This window comes from Microcaecilia unicolor, chromosome 5 (assembly GCF_901765095.1).
Source record: "Microcaecilia unicolor chromosome 5, aMicUni1.1, whole genome shotgun sequence".
Classification (NCBI taxonomy): Eukaryota; Metazoa; Chordata; class Amphibia; order Gymnophiona; family Siphonopidae; genus Microcaecilia; species Microcaecilia unicolor.
The window spans coordinates 174,180,813-174,200,345 of NC_044035.1; the positions used below are offsets into that span (position 1 = coordinate 174,180,813).

The 19,533-nt window shown below is 43.3% G+C and overlaps 1 protein-coding gene across 1 annotated transcript in view; it reads left to right on the forward strand.

Annotated features, from left to right (window-relative positions):
• The window catches only part of HYDIN (HYDIN axonemal central pair apparatus protein), a 2,443,906-nt gene that overhangs the window by 1,692,511 nt on the left and 731,862 nt on the right, over positions 1–19,533 (forward strand). Inside the window, exon 72 of the mRNA XM_030205004.1 lies at positions 19,220–19,402. Within this exon, the coding sequence (XP_030060864.1) occupies positions 19,220–19,402 (183 nt within the window). The remainder of the gene's footprint in view (positions 1–19,219; positions 19,403–19,533) is intronic.

Consider the following 19,533-nt stretch of genomic DNA (forward strand, 5'->3'; position numbering starts at 1 on the left):
ACTCCAGGGGGAGAGCTGCCCAAGGAGGTTTAATAGACGAGTGGAAGTGAGCCTTTCTAATCCAGTAAATCCTGTAAGCAAGGAAGCCATTTTGGTTAGTCTGTTTCCACTCCCTCGCGCAGCCATCATTACCATTGCCTTCACCCCAAACAAAACAAGCAAACTTATGAGCTGCTGCATCCACATTGTCATTCTTTGTTGTTGATCCATCTGTAACAAGGCTAAAGCTGTTTCTGTTGGATAGGCAGTGCCTTAAAAGCTGGAGGAGAAAAGAAATAAAGCAGCTTCAAAAATTATTGTAGCTGGTAGAAAAAGCAATTATAAACTCTGTAGTTTGTGCTCATTTTTCTTCACTGTTTTTCTATACAATACATATGGCCAAGATTTCAGTGAGGATATCCTGTTTCCTGATGAGTTCATCTTAACTGTTGTTGTACTCTGCCTTGGAAAGCTGGTGTTATAAAGATGATAGAATATATTGAAATTAAATGGAAGTAGAATTAAACTCGCCTTTCATTGGGGCACATGGAATCACATTTTCACGTCATCTCATTTGTAGGAATTTACATTTTAGATACACAAATGGATTATTCTGTTTTTAGGCATGTTTCAGGGACAAGTGGTTTTGTAGGTGAAAATAAAAATAAATATTTTTTTTATGCAGATCTCTTTTGTTTAAACATAACTAAATGGGCTATAAGCCCCTAATGCAGTCCATTGGCTTTCTTATATTCTGTTTTAGTGGCCTTTACCAGGAGAAAAAAAATCTCTGCACGAATATAACACATGCTGGAGTGCCTCTATTACTAGCCCCTCCAAAATGCACACTGATTACGATTTACAACAAATTACTACTCTACCTATATTCCGTTCCGTTATTACACTTTTTCTGTGTACATCCATATACTGCACAAATTGGCATGTTTGAAAATATAAGTGAGATTAAATACGAATGCTACCAACAATAAAGAGTGACAACATGGATGCAGCAGCTCATAGGTTTGCTTGCTTTGTTTTGAGAGTATGGCGATGACGGCTTCACTGGGAAGGGAAAACTGAGATTGGATATGGACACAGAGGGGCACTACTGGAAAGGGGAGAGGAGACAGGGACATAGAGGGGCACTACTGGAAAGGGGACAGGAGATAGGGACATAGAGGGGCACTACTGGAAAGGGGAGAGGGCAGAAAGAAAGAAGATGCTGGATGGAAGAGGGGTACAGAGAGAGAGAAAGAGATGAGTGGAAAGATGGGGAGAGAAAGAAGGGACATGGAAAAGAGCAGAAGAGAGAGAGAGAACCTGCTGGAAGAAGCATGGGGAGAAACTGGGGGAGACCCTAGCTGGTCAGACGGAGAAATGCTGGATGAACGGAGGGATAGAGAGGGAAAATGCTGGAAGGAGGGGGCAGAAAGAGGGAAGACACTGGATGGAAGGGTAGGGAGAGAAAGAGGAAAGACACTGGAAGGATGGGGAGAGAGAGAGGACATGCTGAATGGAAAAGGGTAGAGAGAGAGAGAAAACTGTCTAGAAGGAAGGGGAGATAGAGGGAAACAATGGATGGAAGGATTGGAAGAGGGTAATGGGTAGAAGGATGGGGAGAGAAAGAGATGACACTGGATGAAAGGGTAGGAGAGAAAGAGGGAAGGTGCTGGATGGAAGGATAGGGAGAGAAAGTAGACACTGGATGGAGGGATGCAGAGAGAAAGAGGGAGAGACACTTGAAAGATGGGGAGAGAATGAGAGAAGATGCTGGATGGAAAGGAGGAGAGGATAGTGAAAGACTGGAGAATAAGAGGAAGGGGCACGGGGAGAACAAAAGTGAGGAAAAGATGAAAAGCAATAGGAAGATGAAGTAAAAAGAGGGAAATTAAAGAATGGATAGTAAGAATGAATTAAATCTGGACAGAGAGAGAGGCAGAAAAATAAATTGAAGAAAACAAAGAAAAAGGAGAGAAAAATGACAAATGGCCAGGAAACCCTTGCAAAAGAGTTAAGAGAAGATGAAGGAAAGCAGAATCAAGAGACCGGGAGCAACACAATTAGAAAAAGTAAATGGCCTTACAACAAAGGTAAAGAAAATAATTTTATTTTTAATTTAGGATAAAGTAATATGGTAGCTGTGTTAATAAAGGTTAATACATGAAAATATAACACAAAATAGAAAATAAGGTGATACCTTCACTGATTTTTAAACATTTTTGATTAGCCTTCAGAGACCAGCACTTCCTTCCTCAGGTCAGGAGAGGATACCATAACAGCATTACACTGTCCTGACCTGAGGCAGGAGGTTTTGGCCTCTGAAAGCTTATTGAAAAGGGTATTAGGCTATTAAATAAAATATTTTCTGAAATGGCCGAGGGAGTGGAGCCATATAGAGTGGGTGGAGCCATGGCAGAGTGGGGCAGGGCTGCGGTCGGGTACTAAAATCTCCCTCTCAAAAATTGGGACCCCTTGGCAGCTCTGCTAAGTTCCTCACAGCCTGTTTCTACTCCTTCCTCACAGCCTCTGCCCCCTTTATCCAACTTTTTCTCCCCTTATAGCTCCTTTCTGCCTTTTCCAGCATTTTACAGCTGCATGATCTCTCCGAGCCAGTAACTCCTTTCTATTCTCTTCACCAATGTGTAGCTTCTCTAATCCTTTCCCAGTGCTTCTCATTTTCACTCTGACTGCTAAACATATTACTTTGAAAACATATGTAAAATTGTCATGCGAATAAAGCTAGGTGAATCTGTCTTCCATTTCTCAGTGTCTATCTATAGCAGTTATCCTCCCCATTGGTAGCTGCAGGCAGGAAATGTGTCTCTCCTAGGCTACAGCAGCTCCCTCCTCCTCCCCTCTGCAGCCCATTTGATCAGATTCAGCCAGCCAGTAAGTTTCGGGGGAGGCAAGAGCACTATCTAAGATACAGAAACCTTTCTGCCTGCCTACCCCTGCAGCGTGGAGCTTTCTGCTCCAAATCTAAAGACAGTATAGTAGAGAATATTGGTGGTGCTCACATTCACCGCACCCACAGAGGTGGCGTCTATGCCTGGACTGTTGTTCCTCGGGAAGTGATGGAATCAAAAACAGTACCAGAATTGGAAAGGGCATGCGATAAAGTCTTAGACTGAAATAAAAGTATTAAGCATTTTCACTCACAGGAAAACTTAACTTTCACACTCTCTAAAAAAAATTTTTAAGAAGGCAAAAAGTGGGGTAGACTCTACTGGGCATCAGTTACAACCATAGGAATGTGGTGGGGGTGTTGGAGGTGGGGGAATAACATGTTTACATCACAGCTACAACCCTGGCCACCTTTCTGAGTAGACTGGATGGGCCATGCTGGTGTTTATTTGCCATCATTTATGTTATTCCCTCATCAATGGGTACAATAAGACCTAACACCTTAGTTTTAAAATAAGTTGCAAGAACATCCTGAGAAGCAAAGGGATCTTTTACCAAATCACCTACTATAACAAATAGTTCCCTTGGCCAATTAACACTAGTAGATAACTGATGTGAGTAATAAGTCTTCCTTGTCTGATCTATAAAAGCCTATTAAATCTAAATCGAGCCACACACTGTTCATCTGTTAGATCCAGAAACCTGGTCCTGAGCCTATATACCCGTTGCACCTGTCCTCACCTTCTCCCCTCCCTCCTCCCCCTTCCCTATTGGGCCTGTCCCTCCCGTACCTTCAACCACCCCAAGAACTCCTCTGCCATCACTTTCTGCTGCAGTCACAAATGTACTCAGAGCAGGTAGTGGAAAGGGAGGAATGGGTAGAAGTAGAGCAGGTATAGATGAAAAGAGAGGAAGATGAAATGGGTATAGGGTTGGGCCTGAGCACACAGCAAAATCAACAAGTATCACAATGAAACACCAAAACCACAAAAGTGCAAGCCAACACACTCTCTGGAGTCCTAAAGACAAAATGGCATCCATCTCAGCACCAGTTATAACACCTGTGAGGATCGGCATGGTAATTGAAAATCAGTGCTGAGTGAATCCCCCCCCCCCCCCCACCTCAGTTTATTTTGGACTAGGAGAAGGTAGCTCTGGTGGGATTTGAACCTGAAACTTCTGACTAACAAGGCAACTATTCTAACCTTAATACCACCTCAGCCACTAGGGTTGTGCATGCATCATTGATTTTTCCAGCACTGAATCTGATTGTTCTGGCTAAAGTAATGAGGCTATTTTCTCTTTATCTCTGTTCCTGTTGAACAGGTCTGCTGTAAGGTCTTCTACATTGGGAAGCCATATCTTGTCAGACCAGCAGGTGGAAGTTTCTAGAACTGAGGGAACTTCTCCAAAGTATAGGATCAAGCATCACACACTTATATGAGGGGCCCTCCCTAGAACCCTCCCCTTCCTATTGCTGTCTCCTTTCAGTGGCTTACTGCTGTCTCAGTCTTAGTTGTAGCAAGAAGGTGAAAACTTGGCTTTGCTCTCTCATCATGTCTTCATCTTTTGTGGCACAGACATTCCTGGTTTAGAAATAGGCATAGAATTGTGAGGGAGACAGAGCTCATATATTAACCATGCCAGGAAGGAGAGTTTTTGGCCTGTTCTGGTTTTCAGCTTACATCCCAAAGCAGTGTAGTATCTTTAGTTCATGATTCTCTCCATTGCAATCAGTGCTGCAGGTCCCATAATGCACCAGGATGATGCTGGGAGAAATCCTGGACTGGTCCAAAAGTCTCCCTCTGGGAATGGGTACCTTTGTAGATCTGGGGAGAGGGTATGTAGCTATGTGCCCAGAACTTGACAGGGGTACTGTTGCAGTAACCACGTGATACAGGGTACACAGGGCAGCACCCCGGGTGCATCCTTGATCTTTTTTCAAGCATAACAAACCTCATCTAATATGTAACCTACTGTCCCTGTCATCTGAGGGTGTTCTGGAAGATCAGCATGTTCAGGTCAGAGAGTTAGATTGCCAATATCGAATGGCCTGGAAAAACAGATCTGTTAGGCATCTATCACATGCCAACAACAGCAACTCCCTCTCCCATTGACCCCACACACCTCTTAATCATACAAACACAAGACTTCAGTGTGGCACACTCAACCACAGACAGCTCTCTTGGTGACCTCTCACAGGATTGCTCCCATACCCAGGAGCAGGGCCGGTCCTAGGGTCTCTGGTGGCCCCCTGCTGACTATGAGTTGGCGTGCGCGCGGTGCCCCCCCCCCCCCCCCCCGTATCTCCTTTCTCTCTTCTCCCACCCTGCCCCTGTCCAGTGATTCTCCTTCGCCCCCATCTCCCTCCCATTTATGGCCACCTGCCCGCCCTTTTCTCCCCCCCAACATCTCCCTTTTTCTTCCCTGCGTGGTTTAAGTCTTTTTTAATTTACCTCCATCCCAGCAGCCACGTCATTTGAAAGCCCTGCCCCGTCTCTAGCCTTCTCTCCCTTCGTGAGTTCGTTCCCTCAAATTCCCGCCCTCGAGGAAATGACGTCAGAAGGCGGGACACTGCGGAACAAACTCATGAAGGGAGGGAAGGCTAGAGATGAGGCAGGGCTTTCAAATGACACGGCTGCTGGGACAGAGGTAAATTAAAAAGATTTAAAGCCCCAAGGGTGGCGCGGTATGGCGGCGCAGCGGCGCCCTTGAAGGCAGGTGCCCCCTGCGGTGCTTACCCCGCTTACCGGGTTTGACTGGCCCTGCCCAGGAGACACAGTAACCAGTCTGTGATTTCCCAAACACACATTCTCAAAGACAGTAGGGCAGCACTAACTTCCTTTGAGTTTCTTCCTTTTGTGGTATGTAGTGAGGGGCCCAGCTTACTGTCAGTCTGCCCTTGGATGGGTCTGTTCTCCCAAGAGAAACCTCTTGAACCAGCAGATTTGGTTAGCATGTGTTTGCTGACCAGCTGCTACAGTAGGACTTGAATCCCACTCTGTAGTATCAGAGGCCATTGTGCTAGCCATTAGACCACATTGCAGAGATAGCTTTTAAGCATGTTAGTGAGTAGACACCTCTCAGCCGAGTAGGGATTGTTTGGCCAGTTGTAACCAGCCCCCCCCCCCCCCCCCCCCCATCAATCGAGACAGATATGTATGTTGGAGAGTTCTGAGGAAATAAACAGCTTCTTTGGCCAAAACGTTCTTATGGCAACAGCCCAAGCTACAGCAGGACTTAAACCCACTCTGTAGCATCAGAGGCCATTGTTCTAGCCATTAGACCAAACTGCAGAGACAGCTTTTAAGCTTGTTTGTGAGGAGACACCTCTCAGCAGAGTAGGGATTGTCTGGTCAGTTGTAACCTGCCCCTCCCCCCCCCCCCAGTTGAGGGCAACACCCAGCTCTTCCCATCAACCGAGACAGACATGTAGGTTGGAGAGTTCTGAGGAAGTAAACAGCATGTTTGGCCAAAAGCTCATGCTATAGAAACAGATTACTCCATTGCAAAAGCAGTCTGTTCCCAAAAAACAGTCTAAGTTTATGGCATCATAAATAGAATACGCATAATGCCTGGATGCACACAGTTCTGGAAGATGTGGTCATTTACACCAAGGAAAACTTGGTGTAAATGCCTGCATCCAAATTTCTGCCCATGTCAAGCCCATATCAAACTCCTTGGTATGCTCCGTTTTCAGATGGTCACAGTTAGATTTACGTTGACTACGTTATGGAATACCCTTAGCAAGTACTGCGCATAAATTGTAATTAGGGCCATTAGTTGCTTTATTAACATCCAATTAACGGTCCTGATTGGTTATTTAACAAATTAAGTTACACACATTATATGGAATATGCTTTGATTTCCTCATGGAAGTTTTGGAGTGCTATATAGAATCCAGAGGTTAGCATCTAATTTTAGAAGACTTAAAACAAGTAAACCCTGGTGTAAATCTTGGTGCTACAGTAGGTGCAATTCCCCCTTATTCCATAACAATGCACATAAATTCTAGGATCGCCCCTGATCTGCCCTTGACCCCCCCCCCCCCATGGCCACACTCCCTTGTCGGAACCTTATGTACAATTTATGCACAGATCAGTTCAACTAAAAATGCATATGTGCATTTCAATTAAAGCCAATTAGTGCTGATAATTGATTATTAGTACTCAATTATAGGTGCTAATTGGTTTGTTAATTGATTACATTATGCATGTATATTGGGTGCGCACCCAAATTTGCACACGTAATTTTAAGCACCATTTATAGAATTATGGGGACAATGTGTTTATTTGTAAAGTAAGGTATCATTCACATCTCTAGCCCCAAACGTCTCTTCCCCATGTCATGCTGATCATAAAGAACTTGAGCTACTCATATGTCTTTGGGTATTCTGAAAATACTGCAAAGTCCTGTATTCATTCCTGTAGAACAGCTGCACTGTCCACCTTTCATAGCTTTAGAAATGTAGGGTTTATGGTATTTAGTTATCCAGTTTGCATACTTATTTATTACATTTGTACCCCGCGCTTTCTCACTCAAAGCAGGTTCAATGCGGCTTACATAATAATAAGGATTACAGAGTATTGATAGAGACAATGTAAGATATTTATAGCAGAATAATAAAAAGAGATAGGTGGGTAGAAATGGGTAAGGGTGAAGGGAGTAGGAGAGGTATGAATAAAGGGTAGGTGAGCTGACACCTGTTATAAAAAGAAACTGACACCTGTTATAAAAAGAATAATCAAAACATTTTTATTTTTATCAACTGTTCTCCGTCGAACAGAGGCAGTGGGGGAACACCCCGCTGGGAGCAAAGTCTGCTTATATTTTTAGCAATAATACAGAGATATATATATATTTGCTTAGCAGTAATATAAAGATATATGCTTGCTCAGCTTTGCTATTGCTTTGCTCGAGATACTTATTTTCTCTTCAGTTTAAATACACTTACAAACACACTGCACCCAATGTGTGCACGTCATCAACCCTTTCCTTTGAAGCTTGTTTTCACATTCATTTCTTATCTACAAATGTCTGCAATCAACATTCCATTCTGTTCCCAGCACAAACTTTCTCTGCTTTACACCAGGCTGCTCAGCTCTATGACTCCCCCATTGCTTTCACAGGCCTGTGACTCATATCTCGTTTGCCTTAATTCTTTGACCATAGGAACTTCACACTGCTCAACAGTTTCTCATTATATTTCATTATTATTAACAAATCCTCCCTTGAACCTTGTAGAGCAAGGTTCACCAAAAATTTCATGGTTATAGTTTTCATCACTGTTAGACTGGGCATCATCCTATAAATAGGTAACACCTCAGGCCGTCATGGCAATGACAAACATTTTCTATCAAACCACAGAACTTTCGGGAGTCATCAGTAACCCAGGACAGTTTGGTTCATAGTCACTGGTGTCAGGCATTATATTTTGTATCTAAGTTACCATGGTCATTTTCAATGAATCTTGACATGTTCGTCTCCAGCAACCAAGTAAACAAGGCAAACAACATAATAAGAGTCCTGCAACACATATGAAAACAATACATCCAGTCACAATCCCTCTTAACCATGGACCTAATCCTCCAAACCAATTTTTTATGGTATCCCACCATGACGTGTCCAATATCCCTTCATAATCATTTACTTGAATTCTTGCTAGAGAAAGAATGCGCTGCATTGCATTTTTAACAATTATTGATTGATTTCTAATAACTGAACAACATGATGTATCATTCACTATGCCGCATACTCCTCCAGATTGGGCTAACATAAAATCAACTGCCATGCGTGTGTGCATTGCATATCTCGCTGTATCATCAATTTCCTCTTGAATTGCTGTTATAACTATGTCTAATTCATGTGTTACAACATGTAATAATGATTGTAAGCGTCTAATTGACATACCCATTTCAGCTGCAATGGCAGATCCTGCAAATGGAATCCATCCAGTGGCTGACAAGGCATCTAGACGCTTCTTGGTCATTGGATAGGTACTGTTAATATAATCTAATGCTAATTGTAAAGCTTGATCATCTCCTGTTAAAGCACTAAAGGAGGTACTGGAAACATCTCTTTTACGTCATTTCTGACTATTAGAACCATGTGATGTGGCATTTAATGGAATGATCAAATCAAATAAATTTAGTTGAACAAGAGTGCAGAACTTATAACATGATGGAAGATAAGTGTACAGTATATTATCACATAACAAATAATCCCCTAACCGTAAAGACTGTAGAGAAGTTAGGTTATGATATAAAGCATATGTTTGAGAAAAAGGAAAAATAGGATTATTTGGTTCCTTAACTGAAGAACAAGCAGTAGGCACAGCAGTAATAGCTTGCATGGAAGAGGCATTAAATTGACATAATGAAAAGAAGAAAGTCAAATTTGTGAGAGTAAGGTTAGTAGAGGTAACATAAGAGGTTGTCAGTGTCCGGTTACAAGTTGTTTTGTTAGCACAGGCCATAGACGTTGCAGTCTGATTTATGACATAGGATCCCTGTAACACAGTCCAATTCCGGGTTTGTATGTCATAAGTATAATTACATAAAACATTAGGTTTCTCACCCTGAAGTGAAGTAGAATTTATCAGACACCAATAGTTTAATGCAGGAATAGTATGAGCAAATAAGGAAGGCAGGCGTTGACCAGTAACATTGATCCAATATTGCCTGTGCTCATGACCCTGACCCAAATAGCAGGTACCATTACTGAAACAGTTATGAAGACCTTGCAACTTAATCATAGAATAAGGGTGAACATGTGCTGGAATGGTAGTTACAGAAGTGACAAGTGGAGTGCAAACAATACAGTTAGTCAGATTAAGAGTCTTTAAAGCATGTTGAATTCTTTCAACATATGTATTGAGTCCATAAGTAAGTCCTACCAGCAGACAGATTACAAAAACCTTCATAATTCTTCTGCACTGATGATGTTGTTAATCAATGCCTTCTGGGGGTACAATGGTGGTTTCTATTTGCTCAGGTGGTCCTGGATCAGGAGCCTTGCGTAAATCAGATAGATGTATCCAGGTGGTATGGTCTGACAATTTTGCTGCTGTGCGAGTTAAATCAGTGATAGTGAATGGTCCCACATAAACTGGATCCTTCCAGGTTTTGTGAGTGAAGTTTTTTCTTAAGACCTGCTGTCCTATGGAAAAGGAAAGAGAGAGATCATCACCTCTGTCCCAACGTGACTGTTTCTGAGTTGGGTTAGCTAAAGACTGAACCAGTTCCATAACAGGTTGCAATTGCTGCCAGTAGACTTGAGGCGTATGCAACGGAGTAACAACAGGCGTTCTCATATGTCTGCCTGTTTGTAATTGAAAAGGTGAAATTTTTAATTTACTCAGTGGCGAGCTACGTATAGACATGAGAGCCACTGGAAGTAGATCATACCAATTGTACTTATTATGTGGAGCCACAGACTCCAAGTCATGCAACAATGTTCTCAATTTAGTTTTCAGTATACCATTGTATCGTTCAACCAGACCATTAGAGGTCGGGCTATATACTGACACCTTGCGGTGAGTAATATTCAAGATAGTCTGCAATTCCTGCGTAAGTACATTATTAAAATGTGAACCATTATCTGAAACAATTTTATGTGGACAACCATGTGCTGCTGTTATGATTGGGGTCTGAACCCCTCTCAAACTTACCTCTTTCCTGGGGGTCAGCTTCTTAGCTGGCTTCTGTTTCTTTTCTCTTTCCTTTCTGAGCTGGCTCTGTCTCTCTGTGCTGGCAGCTTCCAGCAGCATGGGGTTAATTGTCTCACTTCACTACAGCTGTGTGTGTGTTGCCTGAGTTGCTCTAACTCTCTTTGGGTGTACTGGCTTCAAGTGTTTCACGGTTTTGCATTGGTGTGGGTTGGGCCTCTCTGGGTCAGTGTGCTTTTGCCTAGGTCTAGGGAGTGTGACATCATCAGGGAGGGCCTTGATAAGGAAGTGGTGTTGTTTCCTTCAGGGCCAGTGTTGCCAGGTGGGCGGTTTTACCGCCCAATTGGGCGGTTTTCCGCGCCCCGCCGCGGGAAATTTTTGCCCGCGGCGGGTTGCGGTTTTTTGGGCGGTTTTTTAGGCTTCCGGGCGGCTTTTTGGGCGGCTTTTTGATTTTTTTCGGCCGCGGGGGGCGGGGTTAGTGACGTTTTTGGGCGGGGTTAGTGACGTTTTGGGCGGGGCCGATGACGTGGGAGGCGGGGCCGATGACGTGGGAGGCGGGGCCGATGACGGGGAGGCGGGGCTGATGACAGGGAGGCGGGCCCGATGACGTGGGAGGCGGGGCTGATGACGGGGAGGCGGGCCCGATGACGTGGGAGGCGGGGCCGGTGACGGCGGGGGCGGGGCCGGTGACGCGGGGGGTGGGGGTGTCAGGGGCGGGGTTTGTGTTTGGGCGGGTTTTGGGCTGGTTTCTGGCCCGGATTGGGCTGGAAAAAAAATTTCTACCTGGCAACCCTGTTCAGGGCCTTTGCAACGGTGGTGTTTGCTTTAGGTAGGGTGGTGCAGTGTGCACTTCTGACGTTGTGTCTAGTTTCCCTGCTTGCTTTTGCTAAGGTCCAGGTTAGTGTTAGTGCAGTGTGCACTGGTGACTGTGTGTTTAGCTTTCCTGTTTTTCCCTTATGGTTCCCCTGCTTTTCCCTCTTGGTTTTGGAAGCATTGCTATGTGTAGGGCTTTGGAAGCTCTGTTGCTGATAGAAGTACTTCAGGGTTTGGTGTTGTTAGGAACACTGCAGAGTTTGCTGTTAGAAATACTTCTGGTGTTTGTGCTATTAGGAGCATTGCAGTCTTTGCTGTTTGTGTTTGGTGATTTAGAATCACTTTTGGCTTATGTGTTAGCTTCCCTGTTTTTTCCTTGTGGCTCCCCTGTCTTCCCTTTTAGTGCTAGGAGCTCTTCTGGTTGCTTGCCAGAGTAGTGCTTAGGAAGCACCTTGTTAGTTGTTTCTAGCTTGCTAGAGCAGTGCTTAGGTAGCTGGTTAGTTCTGTGTTTAGCTTATTAGTGTAAAGCTCTGCTTGTAGCTTGGTGCTTAGTAGCACCTGTGTTAGCTTTGTGTTTAGTTCCCTGCTCTGTTAGTTTAGGGCTTAGGAAGTCCCTTTCTTGAGCAGGGATTAGGAGCTCCTGTTTAGTATAGGGCTTAGGAAGTCCTTTTGTCAGTTTACTGTTAGGAACACTCCTGCTGGTTTAGGGCTTGGGAGCACGTAGATCAGTTTAGGTTTAGGTGCACTTCTGTTTCCAGTCCTGGTCCCTATGTCATCCGGTCGTCCAGTAAGTCCTGTCGGCTACTCGAACCCAGGAGCTCAACTCTTGGGGGGCTTAGTAGCTAAGTGCAGGTGAAGCTGTGTGGACCAGTCCAGTGTGCTCCAGTCCCGTGTTCCAGTCCTGTGTCCTCCAGTCCGGGGGACCAGTCCAGTGTGCTCCGGTCCAGTGTGTTCCGGTCCGGTGTGTGTTCCAGTCCGGGGGATTGCAGTCCAGTGTTCCAGTCCTGTGTCCTCCAGTCCGGGGGATTCCAGTCCATGTGTTCCGGTTCGCTGGGCAGTGCCTGCAGTCCCTGCCGGTGTGCTTACCCAGTGTTGGTTGGTGGGTTTTGCCTGCTGCTGTCGCTCCTCGGCAGCAGCCCAAGGGCTCACGTTTGCTTCAGAGCCCGGCCCCGCGGGCTCTGAACCTGAGAATCTGACAGCTGGCATGATATGTTGAATTAAAGATTGTACAACCACATGAGCTGTCTCCTTAGTACAGGGAAATGCTTCCACCCATCTTGAGAAAGCATCGACCTATAAAAGGATATAGCGTTTACCTTGGATGGGGTGAATCATATCAGTAAAGTCAATATGCCATTCAATACCTGGTCCTGTTGGAGTAGGCAAGCATCCCGTGGGTATGGCTGGACCTCTACGGGGAATGGTCACAGCACAAGAAAGACATGTTTTAACAATAGATTCCGCCAATTCTCTAAGATTGGGGTTCCAATACAGTAAAGATAAAGAGTCAACTAAAGCTGAAATAGAATCATGGTGCTCACCATGTATTGCAGTAAGTTTAGTAATAGCTTCAGCTGTGGACAAACAAACTTTTCCGGAAGGATGTATCCATCCGGTAGAAGTAGAGATACACCCTGTATTTTTCCAGATTGCTTGCTCCAATGGTGTGGGGGGTAAAATAGTCTGGGCAGTACTTTTACCAGTGCGTGTAACAACCATGCATAAGGGAATAGCCTGAGAACTAACAACTTCCGTAGCCGCTGTATCAGCAAGCTGATTACCACGGGCTTCAAAACTGTTAGCTCCTGTATGTGCAGGGACCCAAATAAAAGCTGTCTTAACCCCTAAAGCCTCCGAGCCTGAAGTAAATCAAAAAGCAATTCCCAATAACGGAGGTGCTGTAAAGTTTTACCATTAGATGTAATAAAACCTCTACGTTGCCATTTCAGGAGATGGTACTGCAATGAGCTAATAACATAAGAACTGTCAGAATATATTGTAGCTGACGTTTGCCGCGGCGTGTGTTGTATGGCGGTTATAACTGCTAGTAATTCTGCATGCTGTGCTGTGTGCTGAGGTGGACACAGTAGTTGGTGTTTCTGTACTATTTTTAAATCAGTGTTGACTTGTAATGCTGCAAGTGCAGAAATACCTTCATGGCTGGCACCATCTGTAAACCATATAAATCCTCCCTCCACCGGGGTAAACTGTAAAGTGAGCCACGGTGGCTTAGTGTCGGGATGAGTTAACAGTACTGAGGGGGGAAACAATAATGCTAATTGTTTTGACTGTTGCTCTGTTACTGGCTTTGTAGTAATATCTTGACCTAGTAAAATAGCCTGATATTTTCCATACCGGGTACTAGTAAGTGCGGCCTGACTAGCAGACATCATATGATGAACTGAATGTTGGGTGTGAAGAATGATAGATGAATGTGGCATAATAGATCTCCATTTGGAAATTGCAGCACAAACCGCAACTAAATGTTTGGAAAAGGGTGGAAAACCCCTTTCAACTGCTGAGAAAGTCCCTGACAAAAAGCAGACTGGGAAAGTCAGATCACTTTCTTGATTGATAAAAGCAGCCCAAGTATTTGTATGGTCAGTAACCCAGACATGCACGGGCTGAGACGGATCAACAGTGGATACGGGATCACAAGCAGAAATAGTAGCAATGATGGAGGATAACAGAGATTGGTGCTCAGGGGTAAGAACAATTGGGGTATGTGAACAGGATCCAGCAGGTACTTGGAGATAAGAGTAAAGAGGCATAATTTGTGCTGAATAATTTGGTATCCAATGTCTGCAATAGTTTAGTAAACCAAGAATGGATCTTAGGGATTTGAGACAAGTGGGCATTGTGACAGCCTGTACATTAGTTAACAATTCTTTGTCTAACATGTGTCTATCTTTGCCAATTTGTTGACCGAGGAAAGTAACTACTGGAGAGGCTAGCTGACATTTAGATCTGTTGCACTTATACCCGAGAGAATACAGTAAAAGAAAAAGATCAAGTGTATATTTGATACACAATTCTCGAGTTGGCGCAGATAATAAAATGTCATCAACATAGACAAACAGGGAAACATTTGAAGGTAAAAGTGAAATGAAGTCAGTGAGATCAGACATGAGCTGTTTTGAAAAGACAGTAGGGCTATCAGTAAAACCCTGAGGCATACGCGTCCAGCGGTATGCTTGGTTTTGAAAAACAAAGGAGGTAAGATCACGAGAATCCTCATGTAAAGGGATAGAAAAGAATGCATTAGATAAATCAATGACAGAATTAAAAGCATGTATAGGCTGACTTTGTAAAAGAGTGGCAGGGTTTGCACAAACTGGAAAAGAAGGTTTAATCAAATCGTTAAGTGCTCGTAAATCATGTACTATACGAACATCAGTCTCATTCTTGGGCACTGGAAAAAGTGGCGTGTTATAAGGGGACAAAGAAGGTTCAATAATTTGGTGAAAAAGTAAATTGTGAATATGATGTTGTGCTTTCTCCATTAAAGAACGGCGGACAGGGTATGGCGCTACAGTAGGACCTCCCTGTTCAGGGTCATTTAATATAATGTGATGTGCTGAAGCATTCTTTGCAAGACCATAAGGGTTTTGATCAGTACTCCATATTGATTGGGGCAAAGTGTCAAGGGGATCAGTGATTTGCTGGACCATTGTAAGAAGGGAAGGTGGAGTAAAAGACAAGTTCAAATTTAACTGTTGTAATAAATCTCTACCACATAAATTTACAGGGCAATGCGGGGCGAGAATGAATTCAGTAAAGGCTTGGCGAGATTCATGATTCTGTAAATTTAGAATTATGGACGTCTCAGTGGTCATTATACTTTTACGGGATTGGCCATCAAAACCAATGGTAGCACTTTCAGATTTAGAAACCTGAATTCCATCAGGCCGATAGCTAAGGACAGATGTAGTGGCTCCGGTGTCCAGTAAGAATTTAATAGGAACTTGCTTAGGACCTACAGCCAATGTGATATATGGTTCAGCTTTACCTAAAAAGATAGTAGGACCCTGCTGCTGCTGTGATAGTCAATATGTACCCTGGCCTGCTGGCCCTTGATCTTGGCCAGCCGGAGGCTGCCAGGTAGGAAAAGCTGGTGGACGTGTATTGCGAGGGGGCTGTTGATCAGGAGATACATTTGGATAATTATACTGCTGTTGTGGGGGCTTACGACATTCTGAAGCAAAATGTCCAAACAGGCCACAATTCCAACATTGTACCTGTCTACGATCGGGTGAGGGGCGGCCATATGGGCGACCCCTAGTTACCTGACCTCGACGCATACCTCTGCCTCGAGGGACTATGGGAGCAGTAGAAACCCAAAAAGTTTGATTGTCTTGCATAGTTCCCTGTGTTATGGCAACCTTCTGATCTGGGCTGGGATCAGCGAGGTGCTTCTGTTCTAAATCTTTGATCTGCAGAGTAAGTAATTTTGTTGCCAGTTTCTGTTGGTCTTTTTGTGGGCCCTCAACAACCTTACAATGAATTGTGCTGAAATGTAGTAAAGTGGCACGAATCTCAGGCCATGGCTTTGTCATAAGAGCAACTACACCATCTAAATTGGATCTCATATTTGTGGGTAATGTGTGGTAGAAAAGATGCATGAAAACAGCACATCCGGGCTGTATATCACCATCCTGTCCTGTCTGAGCCTTGTATAATGATAAGCATTTTGTCAAATGTGCTGTGAATGGTTCTTTGGGGTCCCATTTTAATGATGTGATAGATGAAAAATCAACCGGGGTGGGATATAAAATGTCCAGAGCAGCACTTAATCTATTGCGGGCGCGACCAGCAAATGGGTCTCCATCCGCATTAGGAAAAGGCAGCATTGGCATTCGGGCTTCTTGTGCTAATTGTGGGAGACTTATGCCAGAGGCAGCGCATAAAGCTTTAAAATCACCAATAGCTAATCGAGCACCTAATGTATTTTGATCCACCGCCTCAAGCCATATACGACTGCCCTTCTGAATACTAGGGAGTTTTGTAACACTTGTACTGATATCAATAGGAGTATATGGTTTATATGTGTCCAATGGTGCTCCCCTATTGTCATGTTTAACCAAAATTGGAGCAGTAATCCTTAAAGGATTATCTTGTAAGCAATCCTTAGCCATTGTAAGACCCTCCATATAAAATTTGTAACCAGAGACTTGCCGCAAATTAGTCCTTATGACATTTTCTAACTGGAACAAATCTGAGAGATTATTAGGACCATTTAACAAAAAAGGTACTTGGAAACCGTGTGTGGCAATTGCAGCGGCAACCTCATCCCACCATTTGTATCCGTAATGAGATTTGTGGGTCTCTTCATATATACGTTGAATATGCTGCATCAGAGGGGAGTACAGAGTATGACTAGATGACGAAGAAGTGGGCAATAGCTCTGGAGTGACAGCGGTGCTAGTAGCACCTTCTGCACCTTTGGTAGGGGTTAGAAAAGGATTTTTAGAAGGTCCACCTTGACCGTCCAGTGTTTTAATATTCAAAATCCCTGAAACAGCATATGAGGGTTCATCCTCAGATTGCGGTTCATATTGGAAATTTTCCAATCCTTTAGTCGATGGATACAAAGACATTTTAGGAGTGGATTGTAGGGTAAGAGAAGGCAAAGAGTCATCACACGCAGGTGCAGGGGGATTATCAAAGAACAATAACCTAACGCTGGTTTAGGATCTGACAGATCCTTAGGATTTCTATTCAGGTTGGGACAAGTTAATTGTGTAGTCAGCGAAGTTTGATAAGGTGGGGGCAGCTTATGGCTGTCCTCGTTTGCCTGCATGCGTGCGGTTTCACGTGCTTGTGTATCTATTTTCATTTTATCAGAGTGAAACAAATCTGCTGTTACCATAAAGAGATTAAGGACATGCAGATGTTTCTGAAGGGATTTACCCTTTTTGTGCTGTTGAATGTACTTTTGAACTGACAATATTTGGGGATGAGCAAAAGAACCCGTGCTTGGCCATGCCAGGAATGGGTCTTTAGTTGCATATCCTGCCCATTTCTCACAGACCTTTTGAATAACGGGTGCTTCAAAGGGAAAAGTATCTTTAACATGCACAAGGGGTGAGCAATTCTTTCGGCTATCTACATACAAAACATAAGGAGTGATAGATGTTTCTCCCTGACCCTCTGCAGCGGGTTTAGGGGAAGGTTCGTTCTTAGACTGAAAAGGTCTCATGATATAATAACAAACAATGCCTAAGCTAGCAAAATACACAGCAAACAATAATATAAATAATGAAAGATACAAGAATAAAAATAAAGAAGCAATTTTTCAAAAGACTTTGCTTCAAGATATACTCACGGTTCAGCTGACTGACAGTCTATAACCTACTCAATCCAGGCTGGCCATTTCTGGAAATCATAGGAAAGAAAGTCACATGATAACAAATCCAAAAACTTAATCCAAACGACGGCAGCCGCGTCCTTCCGCGGTCGCCAATTTGTTGATTTACACCCTACATGTGTGTAAACAAAGAAACTGACACCTGTTATAAAAAGAATAATCAAAAAATTTTTATTTTTATCAACTGTTCTCCGTCGAACAGAGGCAGTGGGGGAACACCCCGCTGGGAGCAAAGTCTGCTTATATTTTTAGCAATAATACAGAGATATATATATATTTGCTTAGCAGTAATATAAAGATATATGCTTGCTCAGCTTTGCTATTGCTTTGCTCGAGATACTTATTTTCTCTTCAGTTTAAATACACTTACAAACACACTGCACCCAATGTGTGCACGTCATCAACCCTTTCCTTTGAAGCTTGTTTTCACATTCATTTCTTATCTACAAATGTCTGCAATCAACATTCCATTCTGTTCCCAGCACAAACTTTCTCTGCTTTACACCAGGCTGCTCAGCTCTATGACTCCCCCATTGCTTTCACAGGCCTGTGACTCATATCTCGTTTGCCTTAATTCTTTGACCATAGGAACTTCACACTGCTCAACAGTTTCTCATTATATTTCATTATTATTAACATTTGCCAAAAATGAGTCTTGCTGCTGTATTTTGGGCAGTCTGAAGTTTTTTCAGGATATAGGTCTTGCAGCCTAAGAAAATGCTATTACAGTAGTCGGCGTGGGTAAGTACCGTGGATTGCACCAAGTTCCAGAATGTTTTCAGGGGGAGATATGATCTTACGCGTTTCAGTATCCACATCATGTTGAACATTTTCTTTGTAGTGAATTTTGCGTGACTTTTGAGTGAGAGATGATTGTCTAATGTCACTCCAAGGATTTTCAGGTTGTCAGATATGGGGATTGTGATGTCGGAAGTGCTGAGATTAGTTGGGAGGAGCACAGAGTGTTGAGATGAGAGGAATAGGCATTGCGTTTTCTCTTTGTTCATCTTCATCATAAAGGCGTTGAGATTGTTCATCCAGTATGATCTATTTTGACTTTATACTCTGAATTAATATGAACCACTGGTGGAGGGTGGGGAGGGGAAACGTTTGGAAGAGGATGGCAAGATTTAACATAGTAAAAGTTGGCAGATAAAGACTTGCACTTTCATTCAGTCTACCCAACAAGGCTTATTATTATAGTTGCAGCTTAGTCACGTTCAATATCAATATATAATTAAACCAATAAACCTGGGATTTGTCAGATGACGTCTATGTGGGAATGTGTCCTGCTGTCCTCAGAAAATACCTGCTACAAGTGAGTAACTTTGCTTTATTTATACATGTAAAAGACACACAAGCCTTCTAAAATGACCTCCTATATAACACAAATATATTGAGATGATTTTCAATAAATGAGGCTCCAAATTATTGCTCTGGAAAATCGTTAGCATGAGATAGGCAGACTGACTCTTCTCAATCATTTTCAGACTCAGCAACTATCGATGGATTGTTCCTCCAAATGAAAGTGTTTCCATACGGATACATTTTGCCTCCCTTATTGGAGGTCAGTATGACCAGACTCTGAACTTTGAGATAATGGGAACACAAAGACTGTATCAAGTGTATTGCAGAGGGATTTGCAGTCTTCCTACCATCAGCCAAGACCCAAAGTAAGTATCTGCTAGTTTGGTCAAAAGCAAGGAAAAGAGAGAGACACACATAAACACAAACACAAGTCCAAAAACACCAAAGTAGGGACGTCACGACTCTATAAAATTATTGCTGGTAATGCACTGAAAAT